The 24,112-nt window shown below is 51.5% G+C and overlaps 2 protein-coding genes across 2 annotated transcripts in view; one reads left to right on the forward strand and one right to left on the reverse strand.

The window, feature by feature from the left end:
* NTN1 (netrin 1) overlaps positions 1–8,353 on the forward strand; it is a 49,838-nt gene extending 41,485 nt beyond the window's left edge. The window contains exons 4-6 of the mRNA XM_031599192.2: positions 32–85; positions 2,497–2,571; positions 5,477–8,353. Of these exons, the coding sequence (XP_031455052.1) occupies positions 32–85; positions 2,497–2,571; positions 5,477–5,805 (458 nt within the window). The 3' untranslated portion in view covers positions 5,806–8,353. The remainder of the gene's footprint in view (positions 1–31; positions 86–2,496; positions 2,572–5,476) is intronic.
* Positions 8,354–8,846: 493 nt separating this feature from the next.
* Positions 8,847–24,112, reverse strand: part of STX8 (syntaxin 8) — a 79,755-nt gene continuing 64,489 nt past the window's right edge. The window contains exon 8 of the mRNA XM_031599190.2: positions 8,847–9,499. Coding sequence (XP_031455050.2) covers positions 9,432–9,499 — 68 coding nt within the window. The 3' untranslated portion in view covers positions 8,847–9,431. The remainder of the gene's footprint in view (positions 9,500–24,112) is intronic.

A 24,112-nucleotide genomic window follows, 5' to 3' on the forward strand; every position in this document is an offset into this window, starting at 1 on the left:
CCTGCCTCCTCTGTGCCCTCTTGTCCTGCAGAGATCCCCGCTGCTCCGCCCCCCACAGCCGCCAGCAGCACGGAGGAGCCCGCAGGTACGTGTCCCCCTCCCCAGTCCTCAGTGCCACGACAGCAGACACCTTCTCTTTCCTTAACATGAAAAGTGCACCGAATTACTGCACCGACTTAAGAGACGTGGATAACTTCTGTGCCCCCAGTGTCTGAGTTTTCTAACCCAGGCAGGACTTAGGGGAGTGCATGGGGTGATGTGGCCAAGCTGGCAGTGCTCAGGGGTTACCCCAAGTAGAAGAGCTTTACATGGGCTGTTTGGTGGTTGTAGCTGAATTTTCTCAAATCAGAGGACTGGAGAACCAACAGTCCCCCATTAGGGAACAGAAAACCCAAGCGCTGCTTATTGCCTCTATTGAGCATTGCCTCTATTTGTCTAGATCTGTGTGCTCCCTGTGCCAAGCAATGCGGCCACAGCTGTGCCCCGCTGTAACTGCTGTGTGGGGCCATGGGGTGGGATGTTGGTCACACAGGGCTGCCCCATTGGCACCTCCCATTCCCCCCTATGTCCCTGCACCAGCAGCACAGTGGTCCCCTCCATACCTATTGTTACCCAGAGGGACCCCTGCTGCCCCACATCCCAGCGAGGGGACCGACCTGACCCCTCTAACAGAGCACGGAGCCAGAGCAGGGGGTTCTGCCTGGTTCTGCTTCTTCACAATGGGAGAAAAAGGCTTACAAAGCCGCCAGTCACTGCATCAGAGTGGGACTGATTACAGGAGGTGGATGATTTCAGTGGGAGGACTTAAATGGAACCAGGTGATGGGATCAGTGCCACTCTATCTGGGTCTGCAGGGTTCCGACTGAGCAGGGGGTGTTCACCAGCTCCAGGGTGAGAGCTGCAAGTCCAGTGTCAGATCAATTTATTATTATTACTTTTATTATTATTATTATTCTGAAGTGAAATGAACAGTTCCTCTTCCCACTCCCGAGGCGTTCCTGGCTGTGTCCCCTTGTTGAAGCACAGCACTGGTTCCCCATTGCCACTCTGCCTTGGAGAGTCCCCCCTGGTGACAGTGACACGGTGACATGGTGACATGATGACATGGTGACATGATGACATGATGACATAGAAACATGATGACAAGGTGACACTGTGCCACGCAGCACCACTCGGCTGGGGAGCTGTTGTCAGGTTGGGCTGTTATAGGGCAGCCAACGCTGCTGAGCGCCCGTCCCTGCTTTCCATCCCAGCGCTGCGGGCAAGAGGCTTTAATCTAATTACATGCTTTATTTGCGCCAATTTGTTTTCCAATCAATCTTGCTCAGCCAGAATAAAGGAGGTTTCCGCGAGCTTGTCCGCACTCCTTGTTCCAAGGGAGAGGTTCGGGCAGTTCTCCTGGGTGGGAGTGCGTCCTGCTGCCCCTCGCGTGGGTCGGATGGCCCCATGGCACAGCCATAAGGAGGTTCTGGGGCATCCCAGGCACGGTGCTTTGGGAAGAGGCTGTGGGGTGAGGATTCTGCTTGGGGCTGTGGGGCTGGGTGTGGTGCAGGGGGTGCTCCGTGAGCTTTGGCACCCCCATGCTGGCTGTCAGCCCACAGAGGCATTTAGGGCCCAACCTGGGGGAAATCAATGGGAATTCAGCTGTATAAATCAGGATTAGAAACGCAAATCCCATGGGGGCTCGAAGCCTCAAACCTGCAGTTTGAGTTACACACCCCAGCCAAGAAATGAGGCTGTAATTGCTCTGTCATGTCGGGATTGAGGGCCATTCATTTCCGTTCCCGACATGTGGCTTTGGTGGAGTATTAGTTACCCTTTAGAAACAGTGAGCACTGCAATTTGCAGCCCTGAGCCCACTGCCTGCATCCCACACCCAGCCCATTTCCAACCTGCAACCATTCCATATCCATCCCACATCCAACCTACATCCATACCATATCCAACCTACATTCATCCTGCATCCATCCCCTATTCAACCTATATCCATCCTACATCCATCCCATATCCATCCTGCATCCATCTCATATCCAACCTACATCCATCCCCCATCCATCCTATATCCATTCCATATACATCCTACATCCATCCCACACCCATCCAGTCCCATTGCTGTGGGGTTCAGCCCTGCACTGTGCTTCCCTGCAGCGTTCAGCCTCACACTCTCAACTCCAGCTCTGCAACCAAAAATGAAGTGTATTTACAAAACCGAATGGAATACAGCTTTGCATCCCCCACCTCTGACTCCATGGACCACTACTTTCCTCCCCAACCCCACTGCCAGGCTGACCCCACGGGGTCAGGGTGACAATGGGGCTCTGTGGGGTGAGAACGGGGCTGTGGGGGCACTGTGGGAGGGGTCTCTGTGCCCTGGGAGAGACAGAACTGCTGACAGCCCCTGACCCCTCAGAGGGGTGTCCGGGTGCATCCCCCCACAGCTTCTCCTCATGTTCCAGCTCATTAATGGTGTTTCCCTGCTCCCCCTCTGCCCCACAGACTGTGACTCGTATTGCAAAGCCTCCAAGGGGAAGCTGAAGATTAACATGAAGAAGTACTGCAAGAAGGATTATGGTGAGTGCAGCCACCCCAAACCCGGCAGTGCTGTGCTGTAGGGTGAGGGGCAGACAGTGCTGCGGGGCGGGCAGTGCTGTGGGATGAGGTGGTGTGGGATAAGAGATGTTATGGGACAAGAGATGTTACGGGTAAGTGATGCTGTGGGATATAAGATGTTATGGAATAAGAGATATTATGGGATAAGAGATGTTATGGGTTAAGAGATGTCGTGGAGTAAGTGATGTTGTGGGATAAGAGGTGTTATGGGATATGACATGCTATGGGATATGAGATGCTACGGGATGTGAGATGCTATGGGAGAAGTGATGCTGTGGGAGAAGTGATGCTCTGTGATATAAGATATTATGGAATAAGAGATGTTATGGGATGAGAGACGCTGTGGGATAAGTGATGTTATGGGATAAGAGATGCTATTGGAGAAGAGATGCTATGGGAGAAGTGATACTGAGGAATAAGAGAGGCTGTGGGATAAGTGATGCTGTGGGATGGGATAGGCGATGCTGCAGGGTAGATGATGCTGTGGGATGAGTGCTGCTGTGGGGTAGGCAATGCCAAGGGATAAGCTGCAGTTTAAGGGATGCTGCAGAGTAAGCAGTGCTTTGGGATAAGCAACGCTGCAGTGCAGTGCTTTGGGATGAGGAATGCTTTGGGATCTGCAATGCTCTGGGACAGCAGTGCTTTGGGATAGGGGAAGAGCGACGCTGTGGGACCAGCAATGGGGCGGCTCAGTGCTGGGACAGCTCGCGCTTCCCGCAGAGCTGGGAGGGAAGAAAGGGCTGAAAAGTTGCACGAGGGATAATGCAGCCCCTCTGAGTGACACCGCAGTGGGATGCCAATTAGGAGACTCTTTTCCTCATCGTTCCATGGCACTGCTACACTGAATGTCCTAAAAGGCCCTAATTAGCTGAACGGAGCTCCTGCTCCCGCGGGCTCCACTGGCTGCTATCACCCCACACTCCTCAATGGGGCCTTTGAGCTGGCCGCCCCATTCACGGGCTGAAAGGGGATGTTGTCCCCGATTCACTTCCCCTATCTCTCTGCTTTGGGTACTGTTGCGGTGGTTTTTTCTTTTGATAAATTGGGCTCTTTCCCACAAGATGGGTTCAGTGCAAATATTTGCAGTACAGCAATGATGGAGAGAGCGGGGGGAGGGGATGAGGGGGGGGTCCTACAGTGCTGTGCCCACTGCCCCCCTGCGGCACTGCGGGGAGAGCCCCAGCAGAGGTGTGGGGCTGGGATGGCCCTGTGCCCCAGCAGGATTAAGGGCTGTAAATCCCCCATATTGAGGCAGTAGGAAACTGGCGGCTGGAGAGGCAAAGCTCAGTGCCTTTGCCAAATACGTTTTAAAAAAAATAATAATAATAAAAAGGAAAGAAAAAAAAAAATCCCATATGAACATTTTGCTCCAGCGGGGGAGGATGCAGTGCTTTCCATTCCCAGAGTGTCATCACTGCGGTCTCAAAGGCTCTGCCCTATATCCTCTGTGTGCGGGATGCAGTGGGGCTGAGCATGGGTTAAGCATGGGATTCTGTGGGGCTGCATATGAGATAGAGTGGGGGCTGCAAATGGGATGCAGTGGATCTCCATGTGGGATGCAGTGGGGATGAGCACAGGATGCAGTGGGCCTAAGCATGGGATGCTGTGGGGCTGCACATGGGATGCAGTAGGGCTGAGCATGGGACACTGTGGGGTTGAGTATGGGATGCTGTTGGGCTGCACGTGGGATGCAATAGGGCTGAGCATGAGATGCAGTGGGGCTGAGCATGGGATGCAGTGGGGATGCTTATGGGCTGCAGTGGGGTTGAGTGTGGGATGCAATGGGGCTGCATATGGGATGCAACGGGGCCGAGCATAGGATGCTCTGGGTCTCCATGTGGGATGCAATGAGGCTGCATATGGAATTCATCACAGCTGTGGCAGTGCCAACTTGCCCCTCAGCTTCACTCCCTCCACCCCACGGACAGAGGCACCATGCAGCCATCCCCAACAGCTCTCCCCACACCGTGGGTCAGCATGGGGTGTCCTGTGAGCTCCTCCCAGTTCCTTCCCACTCACTCTCTCCATGCTGTCAGCGCGGAGCCGGGCAGGTCAAAGGTTTGAGCTCTTTTGGAAAGATTTGTTTCCAAAAACTAAAAGTTGGCTGATGCTCACATTTTGTTACCTTCACACCAGGCTGGGAAATACACGGTCAGAGCTTCGGGTGTTTGTTTAATTCTTCTTCTCCCCCCCCTTTTTTTTTTTTTTTTTTTTAATGAAAGCAGCTGGTGTGCATGCCATGCTCGGCAGGAAAAGTACTGACACTTTGCAGGGTGGGGTGGGAGTGTGCAGTGTGCAACGGAGGGGTGTGCAGTGCAGGATAGGGGGTATGCAGCGTGGGATGGAGGGGTGTGCAGCATGCAGTGGAGGGGTGTGCAGTGCAGGATGGAGAGATGTGCAGCGTGGGGTGGGGGCTGTGCAGTGTGCAATGAAGGGGTGCGCAGTGCAGGGCTGTGCAGTGCAGGGTGCATGGTGTGCAGTGCAGGATGGGGGGTGTGCAGCGTGGGGTGGGGGTGTGCGGTGCAGGATGGAGAGGTGTGCAGTGCGGGGTGGAGAGATGCAGTGTAAGGTGGAGGGGTGTGCAGTGTGCAATGGAGAGGTGTGCATTCAGGGTGGGGAGTATGCAATGCGGGGTGGGGGGGTGTGCAGTGTGGGGTGGGGGTGTGCAGTGCAGGGTGGAGAGGTGTGCAGTATGCAATGGAGGGGTGTGCAGCGTGGGGTGGAGGGGATGTGCAGGGTGGGTGGAAGGGTGTGTGGTGAGCAATGGAGGGCTGCGCAGTGCAGGGTGGAGGGGGGAGGCTGAGCTCGCTCTGCTCTCTGCAGCTCACACGTAACAGCCTTTCTCCTCTCCCTTCTTCTTTTCCAGCTGTGCAGATCCACATCCTGAAAGCGGAAAAAAATGCCGACTGGTGGAAGTTCACCGTCAACATCATCTCCGTCTACAAACAGGGCAGCAACCGGCTGCGGCGCGGGGATCAGACCCTGTGGGTGCACGCCAAGGACATCGCCTGCAAGTGCCCCAAGGTGAAACCCATGAAGAAGTACCTCCTGCTGGGCAGCACCGAGGACTCTCCAGACCAGAGCGGCATCATCGCGGACAAGAGCAGCCTGGTGATCCAATGGCGGGACACGTGGGCACGGCGGCTGCGGAAGTTCCAGCAGCGGGAGAAGAAGGGGAAGTGTAGGAAGGCGTAGGGAGGAGCGGTGATGGACTGAGCGCTGCTGGGTGCGGGCGGGGGGTGGGCATGGGGGGCTCAGGGCGTCTTGTATCGAGGGATGAAATGGTAAAGAAAAAACATGAAACCCAACGACGGAACTGCAGATGTGGTGATAAAAGTGCCGGGCGGAGAGGGGGTGTGGAGCAGTGGTTGGGGAGGGGGGGACAGGGATACACAGGGGCACCGAGATGGCTCCAAAAGGACAGCTGGGTGGCACTGAGCTGACATTGAAAGGACAGCCAGCACTGCGCTGCTGCTGGGCACCAACCCGCACCGAACCAACAGTGATGGCACCGGAGTGGCTCAGACCTGACTTGGAGCTGACAGCAAACTGGCACCAAACTGATACCCGACATCAAACCCACAGCAAACCAACATTGAACCAGCACCAAAACGACACCAAACCAGTACTGAGACAACAGTGAACCAACCCCTGCCACCAAACCATCACCAAACTGCCATCGCTGCACCCACACCAAGGCAGCCAGGAGCACAGCGGCGATGCTGGAGGAGCCCTCCCCAGCACATGGACCCCAACTTCCAGCAGCAGCCCAATATGGAGCTGGCACAGCCATCCTGAGCCTCTCAGTGCTGTGGTGCTCACAGTGGGGCCGGGGCAGGGCGAGGTGCACACTGCACTCCCATCCCACAGAAACACCCAACCATGGCTGCCTCAAGAATTGCCCCAGGACAGCAAACACAGCCTCCAGACCAAGGCCAGGTGCCGTGGCACTGCTCAGCCCCATGCTCAGCCCCATGGCACAGCAGGGGCTTCTGGGGTCCCCCAATCCACGGCTTCGAGGGCAGTGTGATACCTGGGGGGGAAGCAAACATTCAGTCGCTACGCAAAGCAAAACCTCCCCGCTCTTTTTCCTTTCAGGAAACTTGGAAACATCCATTTTATGACATTTTCCAGCGGTTTTTGCCTTGTTTTATAGCAATCGACAATATTTATGTAATGACATAAACCACCATAAAGCGAGGCAGCCGTGTAAATAGGTGCAAAGCAGAGGGCTCCAGGGCAGCAGCCACCACGGAGGGAGGGAGGAAGGGAGGGAGGGAGGTCTGCAGAGCCCCCAGTCCCATAGGAAGCGGTCTGGGGGAAAAGCAGCCTCCAAACCCGACTCTACTCACCCCCTCACCCAGCACAGGGCTGGATTCCCCCATTGCAGAGCCCAGCAAGAGCCAGCAGCCATGCATCCAAGGGAACTGCGGCCAACAAGAATCTGTCCCCAAGTCCCTTCCTGCCCTGCACAGCAGGAAGGTGAGCGCAGGGGATGTGGGGATGCCCACAGTGCGTGCCCTGTGCCCCCTGAGCGCCTTCCCCAGCTCCCAGCACAGCCCCAGTGCTCCCAGCTCTGCTCCACCACCAGCCAGCTCCTGTACAGCTACCAGGGCTTGGTGCCTCTGGGGTTCCAGCCCATTCATGGCCCTGTACGCATGACTAGGGGAGCAGCTGGTGCCACTGGTGTCACTGGTACCACTGGTGCCCTCGGTGACCTTTGGTGACCTTGGTGCAACCAGTGTCACTGGTGCCACTGGTACGACTTCTCTCGGTGACTTTGATGCAGCTGGTGCAACACGTGCCACTGTTGCCATTTGTGCCACTGGTGTCACTGGTACAACTGGTGTCCTTGGTGACTTTGGTGCAACTGGTGCTACTGATGGCCACTGGTACAATTCATGCTTTTGGTGCCTTTGGTGCAAACGGTGCCGCTGCTGCCACTGCTGCCCATCTCTTGGGACGTCCCAGCATTGAGTGTCCATGGGCGCAGCCCTTCCCCGCAGCCCCGCAGCCCCAGGATCACCCCGGGGGAACCCACAGCCATCACCCAGCGAGGCAAATCTTCACCCCCCCAAACATCACCACCACGGTCAGAGCTCCGCCGTGTCACCACCACGCATCAATGCACGCTCATCCCATGAGCCCAGCGTCCCTTGGGGCACCATCCCACAGTGCTGGGACCCCGCTGTGACATGGGGACAACCCAGGGGGACGTGAGCAGAGGTTGGGATGGGGCCGAGGAGCAGCACAAATGCCCAAACCACCACCACTCCGTCCCCTCCATTGCATCCGTCCCCACGCAGCCGCCTGCTCTCGGTCCTGGAGCTGTCACAAACCTGTGTTCATTTTTATGGTTTTGATTATTTCTGTTAATATCTTGAACTGTAAATGTTGTTTAGTTACGACCATTGCATACGGCTTTGGGCAATGTTTCTTTACGATGCATACTAATATATTATGGTTATTATATATGAATATATTTAATGACATGTGAAAAAAAAAAAAAAGTTGTGGATTTTCTTATTGTTTTGCCAAGTTACTGTTTTTTGTTTTTTGTTTTTTTTTTCTTTTTTTGTTCCGTTTTTTTTTTGGTTTATTTTTTCCTCTCGGTTCGTTTTGTTAGATTGGCTGTAACTGAACCTGAAGGAGCTTGTAACTGTCCAGCACCCACTGCTAGAACTAAAGTCAGAAACGCATCGAATAAACTCTTGTAAACCGTCACGGTGTGCATGGAGCTCTGCTTCCCATCACCCCCAGGGTATGGGGACACCTCTGGGTGCCAACACATGGCTGGGATGGGGCACAGCAGAGCCCTACGATGCTCCCCATCCCTGCAGGGGGGGGGATTTCAGCTTTAGAGGACAAAAAACCCCAAGCAAACGGTGCTGCAAACGGTGCTGCAGACGGCTCCGGGGTCAGCCCGTGTGACCCATGCTCTTGGTGGCTCCATTGATTTATTCATTCCAAAACATCACGGAGGGCAGAAATCTCAGATCTTTACTGCGGGGACAAATGGTTCAGTGGGGTCCTTCCCCCCCCCCCAAAGCTGAGCTCTCAGTGCAGTGTGAAGCAGCAAATGGGCTCCTGGGCCCCATGGCCACAGCCAGGGATGGCAACGAGATGTCAGATGTCACCAGAAGGTAAATCTGGGGGTCCCTTTGGGAGGCAGTGGAGCCCCTCCCCAAAGTCAGCTCCTGGGTGCTGCGTGCCATGGGGTGATGGCAAGCACTCCGACAGCAGGCAGACAAGTTGTATAGAAACAGACCAGCTTTTATTTTGTAGTTATTGCTTGCTCTACCAAGTCTGAAATCAAATTGGCAAAGATAACAAAATAACTATTTTTTTTCTTTTTTCTTTTTGGCCACGAGTGAGTGTTCAGTATCGCTTTTTTGATCGTTTTTAATAAGTCATCCTTCTCTTCAGTTTAAAATTATAAAAGGAGGAGGCAGATCTCAGCCCCAAGATGGGAGCACGGACACAAGCACACATCCCAGGGCACGGCAGAACAGGGTGGGTGTGCTTTAAGCACACTGTGCACCCAGAGGCCCCCTATATCCAGCAGCAGTGGGCAGGCAGGGAGCACATCGTCAGCTCTTGTGGTGGAGCTGCTCTGGGATGTGCACCCATTGCACGGCTGCGTCCTCCCACCGCGTGAGATCCAGGCAGGGAGAGAGTCCTCAGCCATGTGCCGAGTGGAGGGACAATGTCTGCTGGACACGGCTTCATGCTGACGCTGCGGGGCTCATCGGAAGCACAGCAGGGCTCTGTGCAGCACAGGGCTCTCTGTGGAGCTCAGCTGCAGCTCCATCGGGCCCCCCCTACTTCGTCGGCCAGACAGCGACCACAGCGATGGCAATCAGCAGCAGCACGATCACCACCAGCATTCCTGGAAGAGAAGAGACGAGGCGGTAAGGTTGCTGTCTTCATCTTTTACAATTGGTCTTTTGCAATTACATCTCCCCCCCCCCACAAAAAACCCCACTGCCCCCCCAGGCACATCATTCCCGTAGCACTGTGAGCCCCCGAGTCACGTTGATCTTCTCTCACCGACCCCTCAAATTAATTTTTTAGCTGTGCCTGCGGAGTATCTTCCTGCTCTGACATCTGCCTCACGAAGATTACAGGGGATACGCTCAGCTCATTGCGAGAGCTGCTCTGGAATCCCTCTGTACCGTCCCGCCGGGGGAAAGGATTATTGGGGAGGAAACCCAAATTGCATCAGGAAATTGTTTCCAACGCAAACTACTCCCACTTCCAGAGGGCTCTGCAGAGTGTGAGCAGAGCTCCCAGCGCTGTACCTGCCTTTGGAAAACGAACACGGGGCAATGCTGCTGGGTGCAGCACAGCTCTGCCCCACGGTGCAGCCACTGCCCCACATCCCCCAGCCCACGGATGGCAGAAGCACCGCCCTGGAGGGCTGGGCTGCACACACAGCCCCTCACTGGGCCCTCCAGCACTGGGCTCCAGGTCGGTGTCTGCCCGCAGCACTCCCAGCAGAGCTGTGGGAACACACTGGGGCTCCAAGAGCGGAAAAAAAACGTCCCCACTCTCAGTCCGTGAGCAGATGACGATTACTCAACCACTTACAATATTTACAAGTCCAGCTCATGGCAATTAAAAAAGGATGTATTAAAATAAACTCCTCTTTCCAAGCTGGAAAAGGATATTAGAGACGGCTCTTTGTCAATAGTGTCATGTTTTCTGTGCAGGAACCATCCCCGCGCCAGGCCCGATGTGTTTTTCCAGCAGTGCTCCTCCTGTTCTGCTCAGCCCAATTCGGATCTGCTCTGCCCCCCCAGGCTGTGCTCACAATGCTCAGCACCACACAGGTGAGCTCTGTGCGCAGATCTGCGCTCTGCACCGGGGGGAGGCAGTTTAGAGGGTGCAAATCCTTTGCACGGTTGCAGTGCAATGGAGTTTATGGACTTTAGCAATTAAGAGACGAGCGAGATCGGTTTCTTGGAATGCGCTCTGTAGGTGTGAGCTATTAACGATACCGAGTTAATGGGGCGTAATTATTCCTTGACAGCTCCCAAGAAGAAGCGCACGTAAACGCAGCAGCGCTGCACAGCGGGGAAGGTTGGGGACACACAGACCGAGGCTGATGGGCAACACTGGGAAGCTGCAGAGCACGCAGGGCAGCAGCAGCAGAAGGAAACATTCTGCGTTTACTCTTGGAAAAAGTGCACGAGGATTTGCTCCCATAGGAGATGGAGGGGATGGCATGGGTCAGTGCAACATGCAGCAATCAGCTGGCACTCAGAGCCCAGGGCAGAGGTGTGAGCTCTGGGTATGCTGAGCTCCCTCCCGGTGCCCTTTGCTGTTAGTGCTAACAACAGCCGGAGCCCAGCTCTGATTTCTGCTCCTCAGCACACAGCTGATGCTGATGCCTTCTCAGCCCGCTGCTGCTCGTGCCAGCTTTGTGACAAGGCAATATTTACCGTGAAATATCCATTATTGTGCTCAGCGTAACTCCTGGGAACCCGAGCGTGTTCAGGATCTGGCTGGGACTCAAGAGCCTTTGAAAAGGCAGGCAGGAACTCTGTCATAAATACATCTTGTTTTGACAACTCCCTCCGGAATACGTGTCAAAGGATCTCTGGTCCACCTCTATCAGCCCACTGATTTTCCATGAGCACTGTCCTACAGCCGTGGTACCACAGCCATTGAGACTGAACGTGCCATCCTTCCTTGGGGGTTCGTGGAACCCTACAGTGGTGGGGTTGGAAGGCACCCTACTGCCTGCATCCCCAGCTCAGGCTGCCCAGGGCCATCCATTGCCCACCCCCAGCTGTGGGCAGCAGTGCTGGGCTCTCTGGGTGCAGCCCAACAGCACTGACAATGGAAATAGGCAAGAACTGGGGAGAAGGTCCAAAATGGTTTTGCAGTATCTTAGCAGAGCTGATGAAAGCAAGTGCAGGGTGAGTTTGCTTGTGATAGCTGAGCTCTGGACTCAATGAGCGAGGAAATCTCTTCCAGCCCTGGCTGCAGTGGATAGGCCTTATAAACAGGAGAAGTAAATATGAGCACATGCAGAGGGACAGCTTCTCCTTCCATGGGGTGATTGTGTTCAATTCAGCGTAGTGCCATCCTCAGCACTGGTGTCTTTTATAGATGATATAAAAATAATAAATAGCATGCAAGGACTTTAAAAAGCCTGGTATAGCATTGAATTATCTGGAAAAAGCTGCTTGTTTTGTGCCAAGAAAGTTATATTCCCACCGAACCGTCTCTCCAGAAGTTTATGAACAAGTCTTCTTTTATACCAGACACGGAGCGCTGACTTATAAACACATAATGGCTGTTTTATAGGGCGGGAGGGAAGCAGGGAGAGGATGGAGCTGCAACCAGAGGCTGGGCTGCTTTCTTTATGGACATTTTAACTTCACAGTGTTAAAATAAAAAAAAAAAAGCCAACACCTTTATCTACTCTTTCAGAGTTAATTTGCTGCCCAACTCCTGGCCCCAATCTGTCAGGGCAGCACAGCCCCACTCCTGCCCCTAATGTGCTCATCCAGCACAGCAAGCACCCAGCACACCCATCCTGCTGCCCTTCACCTTCCCTAAAAGAAGCCACTTTCTCCCCCAAAAGCTGTAAAACCTCTCCCCCTAACATCCTCCTGCCTTCAAGTGAGACAGGGCACGCAATTTGTATTGCATTAAGAACCACTTTAGCACAAATCCCACGCTATTAAGCCGGCTTGTATGTAAATACACTCCCCGATCCCTACACCTGCATCACTGAAGCCATCTCCCTGGAGGCCCCGCTCTTTATTAGCTCTGTGACAGCCAAACCTGTGCTGGGGCTGTGCAAAGCGCCGTGGCTGTGTGCTGTCCCACGCCTGTCCACCGGGGAGTCCAGCATTATTGCTTCTGACCTCCCTTGGTCAGCCCAGAAATTCAACACTGCACTCGTACCTCTCAGCTCTGACATGGAAATCATTGGCAGCACTCACACAAATCAAGACCAGGCTCCGAGAAGGGTTATTAAAAGCTCCAACGCCCATGTGTTTCATTGGGTCTGAGGGAAAAAAGGAGACACTGCTCATGAAAGCTAAGCTCTTTGGAAACAACAACTATTGCATTATTAATTCCTTGTTTGGAAAAGAGACAGAGCGAGGTCATTCCTGTGTAGGACGAAAAGCTCGGAGTTACTCTGCACTTGGAGTTAGCCATGCAATGATAGGCGAAATGTGGGAAGAGAACCAAATGCACAGGTGTTGCCTCCAGGTGGTCACTCCTCGGGCCACGCTGGTTCACATATCCCCTTCAGGGGAGCTTCAGGCTGGATATTTGGAAAATGTTCTTCTCCCAGAGAGTGGTGATGCAGTGGCACAGCTGCCCGTGGAGGTGGTGGGATCACCATTCCTGGAGGTGTTCCAAAGCAGCAGGGATGTGGCACAGGAGGATGTGGTCAGAGGGCATGGTGTGCTGGGTTGGGGTGATCTTACAGGTCATTTCCAACCTTACTGACTCTGCTATTCTACGCTATGAAAAGCTGCATTTTGCTGCCGTGCTCCTCTCTCTGCAGTGCGATGGAGTTGCAGTGTGATGCTGTTTGCATGAGCCTTCCATCGGGTCACAGCGCGCCTCCCAGCGCTGACAGCAGCACCTGCTGCTGGCAAACAACAGCGAGACAGAAACAAATGGCAAAGCCGGCTCCAGGAGAAAGGCAAAGTGGGTTTAAATCCAAAACTTTTATTGCTTCAGTGATCAAATGATCCCCAGCGTTCGGGTCCCAAACCACATGCACAGCCCAACAGAACGGCAGGAAGTGAGATAAGCGTTTCCCTTCATCCATTATTGTTAGACCTCAATTTGCTTCTCTTCTAATCTATTTTTCAAATTACAAACGCGTGCCAGATAGCACACTGAACTACTTCCAAGAGCACTTGCAGTGAAATCCCATATTCTTTCAAGAAAGCGATGTACATTTTGTAAAAACCCAACCTCAAATGAACTGCCACGGCCGGAGGAGTGGCGGAGCTGAGTGCAGCCCTCCCAGCACTGGGCTCCCACCACTGCTCACATCTCCAGCACAGCCACTGCTCACTCCGCACCGAAGGAATCTGTGCTTCTGGCACTCCTTGATGGCTGCAATCCAAAGCTCAAGGTGCCACGTAAACGCAAACATGGTGATACCTCTACAGGTCTCCTTAAGATCCAGTTCATTCACCTCCTGTGTCAAGGGGAGACATAGACAAAAGCAGGCATGGCTGAGGAAGGTTTCTGGTGGAGGTGAGGACTGCTGAGACAATTTCCCTTCCACAGTGCAGGAACTGCAGCTCAGAGAGAGGTGTGACATCTGTTTGGGTTTGAAGACAGGTCGAGGGCATGGCAAGAGCAGGACTGAGATAACCTGTCCTTCTGGGGAGCCGGGTCAGTTCACACAGCGCTACCTGGGAGAAACTCCATGTACATTTGATAAGCATCACTGAGTCAAAGAGTACTGACACAACTCACACACATCTAAGTGACGCCTTCTGCAAACTCTTCTGATGACTTGCTAATGAAACCACTTACTGCAGACCTCACTGCACGAAGAGTGGACACAAATTCACCAAGAGGGAAAAGCTGGAAGTTCCCTGTTTGTGCAGGGCTTTGCACCCAGCCCAGCAAACACCAGCAATTTAAACCTACCGTTCCCTGCAGGAGCCCCTAGCTGCTGCTTTCCCTGATACTGTCTATTTTACTTCCAATCAAACCAGGCAGCTTCCACTGAGCTCTGCCTGATGCTTCTGGTGATGTGTGCAAGGGAAGCACAGGCTGCACACAGCCAGCCCAGTGCAGGACATCACCCAGACCCCAGCATGCACGAAGCTGGAAACGCGCTCATGTTTTTTCCTTTTGCTTTTGCTCAAGTGACTTCACAGACTTTCCTTGCCTGTCCTCACACTGCTATTATCAAACTATTTCCAAACCCAAAGGTCATCAGCAGACACGGTTACTGGATTTTTTTGCATGTAGCTTATTTTTCTTCCTTTTTCTTAAAATTAAATAAGCACGCACACTTTCCAACTTTCCCTTCTCCAAGCTCTCTAGCATCCTTTCCCTTACATAAGCAATGCCAAGAAACAAGATCAGTCAAGAACTGGGCTGCATTTCTGAACAACTGTGTTACAGCTTGGAACAGGACTTGTGAAAGTCTGAAAACCAGCAGCGTGCACTAAGCCTTCCCAGAAGAAAGGAAACAAAACAAGCCCGGGTGGGATCCTACAAGTCCCTGCCTTTAAACCAGGCTCACCCAAGTGAGTCCAACCAATACACGGGTGGCACCTGAACTCTTCTTTTCCAGAATATGCTGTGAGAAAACCAGCAGGGAATCATAAAATGGTTGGAAGCCTGTTTGGGTTGGGTTGGAAGGGGCCTTGGGTGCCTTGGGTTGGGTTGGAAGGGACGTTGGTTGGGTTGGATTGGGTTGCAAGGGACCTTGGCTGCGTTGGGTTGGGTTCGGTTGGGTTGGAAGGGACCTTGGTTGTGTTGTGTTGAGTTGGGTGGGAAGGGACCTTGGCTGCACTGGGTTGGGTTGGAAGGGACCTTGGTTGCATTGGGTTGGAAGGGCTGGGTACCTTCCCCAGTTCAGGCTGCCCAGGGCCCATCCACGGCCTTGGGCACCTCCAGGGATGGGGCACACTCAGCTCTGGGCAGCAGTGCCAGGGTCTCACTGCTCTCTAAGTGAAGAATTTCCACCTCACATCCAACCTAAATCTCCCCTCATTTAGCTTACAATCTTTCCCCAACCTTAACCAACCTGCACAGACAGCAGGGCTAGGATGGGTTACATCCCAGACTCGTAGCTCCTCCTCAAATCCATCCATCCTTTGCTCCTTCCCCAGCAGCCTGCACACTGGCACAGGGCTGCAGCCCAGCTGGCAGCCCCCAATGGATCCCAAAAGGAACCACCACCCCAAGCCGCTACCTGGGGCAGCGCTATGCAGGGACACGACAGATGATCCCAGTGGGGGGCTGTTGTTCCTCCAGTAAAAACAAATGGGAAAAAAATAAATAAAATGAAAGGATTGCTCTGTTGGCCTGGCACAGAAGGGACATCTGCCTGTGTCCATCTGCCGTTGCGCTGACACCCCAGCTTTGTTTTTGGTAGGGTCAGTTTTCTGCCATTATAGCTCTCCAAACCGGCTCACCAGGATGCTGTGCCAGCACAAGGAAAGAGATGGGAGCGTGGGGAGAGGGAGCAGGTAGCCCCAGATCTGCTCAGACACATCAGTAAATCGTCCCATAAGGCTCTTAAAACACTTAAGGAGGTATTATCTTTTGCCTCCTCCTTTGTTTTTCACTCAACCAAATGCTGGGGTTACTGGGTGAGATGGATGTGTTATAGTGCCAGGATGCTTCTGAAATGTTTAAAGCAGCAACAATTAGTGTTATGCATGAACAGTAAAATAAGTAAAATAAAGAAATCACAGCTCAAGTCAGTTCAATGAAAAGAATAAGCTGCAGAAACAGAACTGCAGCTTTACTGCTCTATCTGAACCTGTAAGAGGAACTTTACCAGCAAGGCACTGACCAAGGAGGGTGAGTTACAGCACAAAAGCATCATATACTGTTCATACCAAGTCATTTCAGGTCAGATTAAGTGTTCTTGAAGTCTGGTCCATGTGTCTTTTATTTTAAAAAGTGCCCTACTTGCACAGGAATTGTAAGAACTCCTGAAAATGGGATGTTGGCTCCTAAGTCACTTGGATACTTAACTGCGTGGTCAGAAGGGCTGAGATTTACATACAAATTGCAAAGCTTCTAAATGGCTTCCTCAGAGCAAGAAACGGGGGTGGAAAAGAGAGAATATTTAATGATTAGTTCCTTATGGGTCCGACATTCTTGAAGCATATTTCTTGCAGTCCCTGGAACACTCCTGCATTCTTGATTGCAAAATGGCAATAAGTGATTTCCTTTAAAAGCCTTGTCTTTTATTGGAATACTAAAAATACCCCACCAGCCCCACTCTACACCACTCTCTCTCTTTCCTGGACAGGCACCATCAACCCTGATGTATTCTATTTTGAAGAAGGCAATAAACATTTCAGCATGGTCTGTTCAATCCCACTTCATAATAGATCTTGCATTTCCAGTGGAGCCCCTAGTAGCACCATAAATCATCTTTACACAGACTTAAGTCTGAGAAACTCTAGCTCAAATACAGCATGGATTTTTTTTTTTTTTCTTAAAAAAAGAAAAATTACAAATGGGTACAAAAGAGTCAAGAATGAAATGAGCGCCAGCCTTACACAGGAACCCACCGGGATGCCCCCATCACACAGAGATCTGCTGTGGTTCACAAACCTGCACTGTGCAGCCCTGCTCCAGCCCATTCACTTGATGTAAAGCTACCTGGAAAGATGATGCTTTGTGGGGTGAGGCTCGGAAAGAATTCCCCCCGCATCCATTACATCTGAACAAACATGGGTTTCAAATCTGGGATATTCTGGCTGCTGCTTATTTAAAAAGCCACAGATGAAGATTAATTGCGTACAATGTCTGAACAAGTTACACACATCTACCTCTCTTTTTTACTTTTTCATTCCATGTCGACTCAAGGTCTGAACTATTCTTCCAACTGCTTCACACGTTGTGTCTGTCTCCATTTGCCTTGGAGAAGAACCTCAAAGAGGAACCTTCAGGTACACGACTACCAAGTGAGCCACAGTTCTATCACTAATGGCTGAGGCCAGGAGCTTCTCCAGTAACAGCAGAGTGTCACGAGGCTCAAGAATTAAGGCCAGCTAAGTGCAGGATGCTACCAGCCTTCCTCAAGCCCTCAGCATCAAAGTCTTATACAGTCAAGAGCCAGAAGAGACATAACTCAGAGTGATGGCACAGGCTGCAAACACAACTCATCAGCGGATGATGAAAACTGCTTCCCAAGTATTAATCTGTCCACCAGGAGCTTGGTTACACAAGGCAAATCCAGCACTTGAACAGCAAGATCTGGTCAGTCCAAAGAGAAGACAATAAGTCCTAAATCATCAAACCTTCAAGAGGAAAGGCACCATTGGTTTCCAGTGCAACCCAATGCTGAAAGTACAGACAACATCAACTCGGACCAAGTTGCTCATGGCTTTGATAATGCAAGGCTGGCAAACCTCTGAGAAGCTCCTGGCTCCCTCTGGATGAAGCCAAAGCAGCAGACATGCTTGGTCCTGCTCTGAGAAAGGTACTCACCGAGCCATCAAAACCGCTTCAGGAAGAACGGCACGGCAGGGACATCCCAAAAAGGCAGTGCTGCACTGGGCAAGTGCTGATCACCTCATATGCAGCACTGAAAAAAGGCCAAGAAATTCCAACACCTTTCAGCCCGGCTCCTTCCAATTTGGAGAAGATTCGTAAATAAGACTGCATTGGTTTTAAATCAACAGCAATTTTTCCAAAAGAAAATGCTTTGCTCCAGTTTCTGCAGAAATGCATCGTCCTGCATGCAGAAACCTTGACACAGATCCCTCTTATTAATACCACTTATAGCTGCTAACGACTGCAAGAGCCTCCTCAAAAGGCCAAGGGAAACAGGCTGGGTGAAGCAGCCTCTGTCAAACCACCGAGCCAACAATTACAAAGCCATGATAAGAAATCAGAGCTGAGTTGTATAATCAGTTTGAGAAGTTTGTGGTAAATGGAGCCTGAAGAGCAGAGGGCTGATAGAACAACTCCATTCGGAAGCAACGTGAAAGCTTCACGTCAATGGAGGAAGGAATTCAATCTGTGCTGAATTCTTGAAATCATTTAGATGCTAAATGAAGTTCCTCCTCCAAAAAAAGAAAGGAAGGCATTTCTTAAAGCCCACACACAGATCTGTGACTGCTGCATGCTAGGGTATGACATAAAACTATTTTGGTTTTGGAAGGCTGCACTGAATCCTGTGTCAGCGTGGCTGGTTTCCTTCATTTCATATTTTGAATTTATCCCAGTGTAGAACACGAGGTTGTCTTTCATTTTGTGAAAACCACAAAGGAAGGGGGAAAATCCCAATATCACTTCATCTCAGTACGTTCCCAAAACGTGAGGAGTTTGTAAGCTCTGCTCTCAGTTCTCTCCCTCTGCCTGCCCTGCCCAGCAGGGAATGGCAGCAGGACCCAAGAGCACCTGCACAAAGCAGGAGGGTTTTCTCCTGATGTTTTGCATCATTTGTTCCTGCTGGAGAATGATTCCCTTTTAGAGCTCCTTAAGCCATTGCTAGACACAGAAAAAAAAAGAATAGGTTTGTGTAAGGACTGTGCCCCTGTTACCAAACCATCAGCAGGGACAGTAACACCGCGGAACAGAAAAAAGTTGCCTGATTTACTAAAGACTGCTGCTCCTTAAGACTGATCCGCTCAGCCCGCTGATCCCCTCACACTTGGAGGTGGAGAAGAAGCACGTGCTGCACAGGGGCCCATAAATTGCTGCAGTCATTTGTCTGAGCCCACTGCCCCAGAGAGGGACGCTCCAGATGCTTTTGCAATAGTGCTGTTTTGATAGCATTACCAGCAGTGTCCCTTATTAATCATGTTGCCACTAAATGTCCCTCTGGAGCATTTGCTGATGCTGAGCTTTTCCAAACCATTCCAGTTTCCTCTGAATTTAGGGAAAGCTCATGGAAGACGTCTGCAATGAAAGGAAACCTCACAACCAAGGAAAGGATGGAAACAAGCTCACCTTTAACCATGACTTGTCCTCTCCCAAGGAGAGTGATTGGCTTTAGGGGAGGCACATTAAAAACAGAGATGACGGGTCACTTATCCTTCCATTTCTTAGCACAACGATGTTTTGGTGCAAGGTGATCCTAATACAACCAGGAGTCAATGCAGCTGACGGGACACCCCTGTTTGCTCTCCATATGGAGGCCTGGATGCTGTAAATGTTTTCTTGCTGGCGTTCGTGGCTTTTTCTTTTTGCATAGTCCATTGGAGTTTTAAGGACTTTGAGGGGAGATTTTCAGCATGGTCAACTGCCAAGAGCCATCTCCCAGCTAGCTGCCTCGCTCATAAGTCAGTAGCTGACATTACAACAGCAGATTCTATCTGCAAATCCAATAATCCTCCAACTACCAAACATCGCTTTCCCCCGAGATTACGTTTGATGGGGAAGAACATCCTTTGAGAGGCAAAACATTTTATTTAGCATTTTAGCTAACAAAACACATGGTGCTGCTACAGCCCTCCCCGCAAAATCCATTTTCCAGTTCCCCTCCTCGCTCAGCCCGCCTGCAAACATGGGAAACCATTAACACAGGCTGCCACAATTAACTCCCAGCATCTTCTTCAAGCCTCAGACAATCCCGAGCTGCTTGTCATGCAAACAACCTGTGAGATTCATTCTCCTTGCAGGGAAAGGAGGACTAAATTACGGAGTTAAGTAGATTACTGGGGAAGGAGTCACACTCTGCAGCCTTATGAGATGATTAGACCCTGGGAAATCCATACACCAAATCCCCAGGCCCCCATAGTGCACATTCATTACCAGATTCTGGATAAACCGCAGTCAAGAACCTTCCCTGGCAGCACTGAGCGAATACTCAGAAAGTTCCAGTGAACTTTCATAGAGCTATCCCCAAAAAAGGAGATTACATTTAAGATTTTAGAGAAAAAAGAATCTCACGGCTGCATTTAGCAGCTCGGCTGTGAGATGCCTGTTTCTCTTTCCAGCCTTTGTGCAGCAATGCTACCAGTACTGCCATCAACACTGATGCTGAAGAAGCACCGCTGTTGTGGGTGTGAGAGCAGCACTGCCAGCAACAGGACCCAGAGACTACAGAGGGCTGTTTGCAAATAAGACAGAAAGAAGCAGTTATCTGCCATGTGCATTCAATAAATCTGGTCTAACACAACTTTCCCAATCTAAAAGAGAGGAAAAAAAAAATAATAAGATTTGCGGCAAGAAAGCCAGCTGCTCCAACAGCAGTGGGGAGCAGCCCATGAGGGAGCTGCAGGAACAAGCCCCCAGTGAAGGCCCGTTTGCCCCATGACAGAGGGGTGATCCCATCTCAGGACTCTCCCAGAAATATGTGGACTGACATTAGGGAAACCCATTGCCCAAATGGTGGCATAAATGGGCGGCGTTTGTTCCCTGCTTACATCTCCTTGCAATGAGTACTGGCTGCAGCAGTTTGGGGAGAGGCTGTTCCACAGATGTTCCAGACTTCACTTTACAACACACTTCATTTTCTTTTTAAAAGACTCCTATGCAGCATTATTCAGCAACCCTCCATTATCTAAAGAATTACAAATTCCCTATTTTCTTGATCTATATAAAGCAAAGGGCGTAACCCCATCAAGCGCACGAAGGTGAGAGTTTGCTGCAAGCTCTCCCTCCCACCTGGGGTATTTTTACCAAAGCCACATCTTTAAAAATAGCTCTCAGAGAAAGTCTCTTATGCAAGAAGTTAGTTCAGGACTGCTGAAGTGCAGCCTGCCTCCATCCACAGAAACTCCAGCACAGGGACGATTTCCTGCCCCGGGAGCTCAGCAGAGGCACTGAGAATGGGAAGAAATATCAGCAGAGAGGATCCAGCAGAATGCCTGGTGAAGGGGTCTGATCTGATGGATGGTTTGTAATGCTCAGGTGGGGACAGCAGCACTGCACCCATCAGGGAGCTGGCAGGCAGGGCGGCTGCTGCAGGATGGAACCAGCAAAGCAGAGCAATTCCTTGCAGCGATCACTGCACCAGTTCCTACCTCCATCTCTCATGACCACACGTTTTTTTTTTAGCTCTCACCTTCCAAGAACCTTGGCAGAAGAGCACAAAACCCAGAGGAAAAGCAGAACCAGCCACGTGAGCCCACAGAGATGGGAAGCCTGCCTAGAAGTAACACGTTTCCTGCCTTCCTGACATCCCATTTTTTTCTCAGCCCATGCTGAATGAAGGCTTCAGAAGGATGTCCTCTCCATCTCTCAGCCAACTTGTGTCTCAGGTGAGCCAGACCACCACTACACCCAGCCCCTGCGCAGAGCCGAGCCAAAACTACCCCTTACCTCACGCTCGGTCCTCCCACAAACCTTGCCAAATTAAGCAAGGAAGCAGACGACTGGAACTCGTACATTGTAAAACTTGTTCAGTCATAACCCATAAAAATACCTGAATGCCCACCTACAGACATGTGCTGCTGCCACCAAGGGCCCCACGCCCCCCATTGGGTGCTGCTCGGGCTGGGATGCCATTCCACATCCAGATACACCCAACTGCAGATGCTGATGAGAAACGTTCTGCTTTGTGCTAGAACATGCAGGACTAAAGATGAACACCAAAGTGCTGGCTGCAACCCTTGACCTCATGCAATAGCACAGGAAAACCAGTTCTGCTGAACTGCTCCTCCCTTTGAAGATGAGCTCCAGCATTTGGTTGCTCTGGTAATGAAAAATAAGGACCTTTCAAAAGGAAGCAAGCCACCCAGATGGCCTGATCAGAGAATCCAGCCTTCCTTATCTCGGTTCCCACGGAGCAATCCCCTCTCCTGCAGATCTCCGGACTCACCAGCTCCCCATTCACTTCAAGCAATCAGCAGTGCGACCCTCCCCTGCTGCACAATCCCAGCAGCAGCTCAGAGGATGCAGCCCAGCCTGGAGCAGGCCCAGGCACGGCATCCCAACACAGGAACAGCTTTTCATCACTGTGCAATGCTGGCTGAACTAAATCCAAGATATTCCACGATATGGTTTCTCTCCCAGAGCATTAACCACTAAGATGTGTGTGCAAATATGTTATGAATGCCCAAATGCAAGCAGCTAAGTACACAGGAGAGCAGCTTATCCTGCACTCATCTACATAACTGCATACAACCACCAAAGCAATGAGCACTTGTGAAGTGCCATAGCTGATGGCAAATAAGTGAAGTATTCCAGCATGTTAGGAGGTAGCATAGAGGACACAGCAAAATTCTGTGCACCAAATGGAAGTGTTTGTAATAAACAAAGCAAAGAGCAGAGCTGCAAATAGTAACACTGGGAAGGAGGTGCAAAAAGGAAGAGATGAAGAACAAAGTGTGCAGCCCATGGAACAATAACTGCGACCATGGTGGGGATGTACGGAAGAGTAAACTGAGCTCTCAATGAAGCAGGGCAAAACGCTTTCAGCATTTCATAAATTCACTGGCAACAACAACAAGAACAAAAAAAAACAGCACACAAAAACCCATTTCCAGTCACACCAAAACTGTTTACAAATCGAGGTCAAATTCATCAAATAGTTCCAGGGCAAGAAAGAAAAATAGAATGAGGTTTGTAAAATGCAACGAGGGAGGGGCAGAGGAGTAACCACCACATCCCTCCTGCACAGCGCGCTGCAGGAACGCATCCAGGCTTCCGACAAGATGGGTTCAACTCCTGCCTTGGGGTTTCCATAGCTCAAATCTACCCAATGTTGTGGGGATATCAAAAACCACGGGCAGTGGGGAATAGCACGAGGCAGGTCTCCCTCTGTTTGCTCTGCAAAATGCTGCTTGGCCCTGCCAAGATGTGGGCAGGACGGCAGGGCAGCGTGGTGCTGATGGAGCGAGCCATGCTTAGCGGCTGGAAGGCAGCCCCAAAACGGAGCCGAATTCCTGGCAAGAAGAGTCCCACAGGTCAGAGCGAAGGAGAGCGTTCCAACGCCTGGACGTGAAGGGCAGGGAGCAGTGGGTGTGAAGTCTGGCCTGGTTTGGGCAGCAGGCTGAAGGACGTGGGAAGCCGAGCAGGGCAGCACGCAGCCCCGCGCCTGAGAACCGCCGCCCCGCACGGCGCGCCTCAACCCCAGCGAGGGCTGGGGATCAACTTTAATTAAACACTGATCCAGCTCCCACGCCACTGCAGCATGTTCTCAAAACACTGCCCTCGAGTGAAGTCGTTCTGAATCAGAAAGCACAAAGAGGCACAAAAGCTCCAAATTCACAAATAGGAACCGAGCGCTCCTTCTCAGGACATTGGAAACGTCAGTGTTTACAGTGCTGAGCTAACAGCCTGCCCCAAACCATCCCCTCCGAGCCACTTGGCGCTGCTGCTGTTACTGGGGAAAGCCCAAACGTTGCCCTTTTCCCCCTCGCTGCTGAGCCTTTAATTCAGCATCGAGGAGGGAAATAAATAAAATGCAAAAAATATGAAAACGCCAGAAAAACATTTGCTGCTCCTTGAGTGGGAATGAGTCACTTTGGCTCTGAAAAGGTGCTTTTCCAAAACTTTCTAGCAGTGCTGTTGCCTTGCTAATGCTCCAGAGCCGAACACAAAGCGCTGTCTGCTGGGATCCCCGCAGACATTATAAACGCTGCAGCAATACAACAGGCAGCCCTGCAGGAGCTGGAAGCCTCGCCGCGTTACACACAGCCCATGAATGCAGCCAGGAACCTCTGGTTGTGCAGAGTTTATGCTTTCCAGACTCTCAGAACCTGGTGGCTCTTCTCTTGCTGATTTGGGAGTGTTACACAAACACGTGTACAAAGGGACCGCGCTAAAACCCCAACCATTGTGCTGCAAGGTTCTACTGCACAAAGCACTCACCTGGTGGGCTGTTTTGTGGGCAGGGAGAAGCAAGTGATGAAGCACT

This window comes from Phasianus colchicus, chromosome 20 (assembly GCF_987193195.1).
Source record: "Phasianus colchicus chromosome 20, bPhaCol1.hap1.1, whole genome shotgun sequence".
NCBI lineage: Eukaryota > Metazoa > Chordata > Aves > Galliformes > Phasianidae > Phasianus > Phasianus colchicus.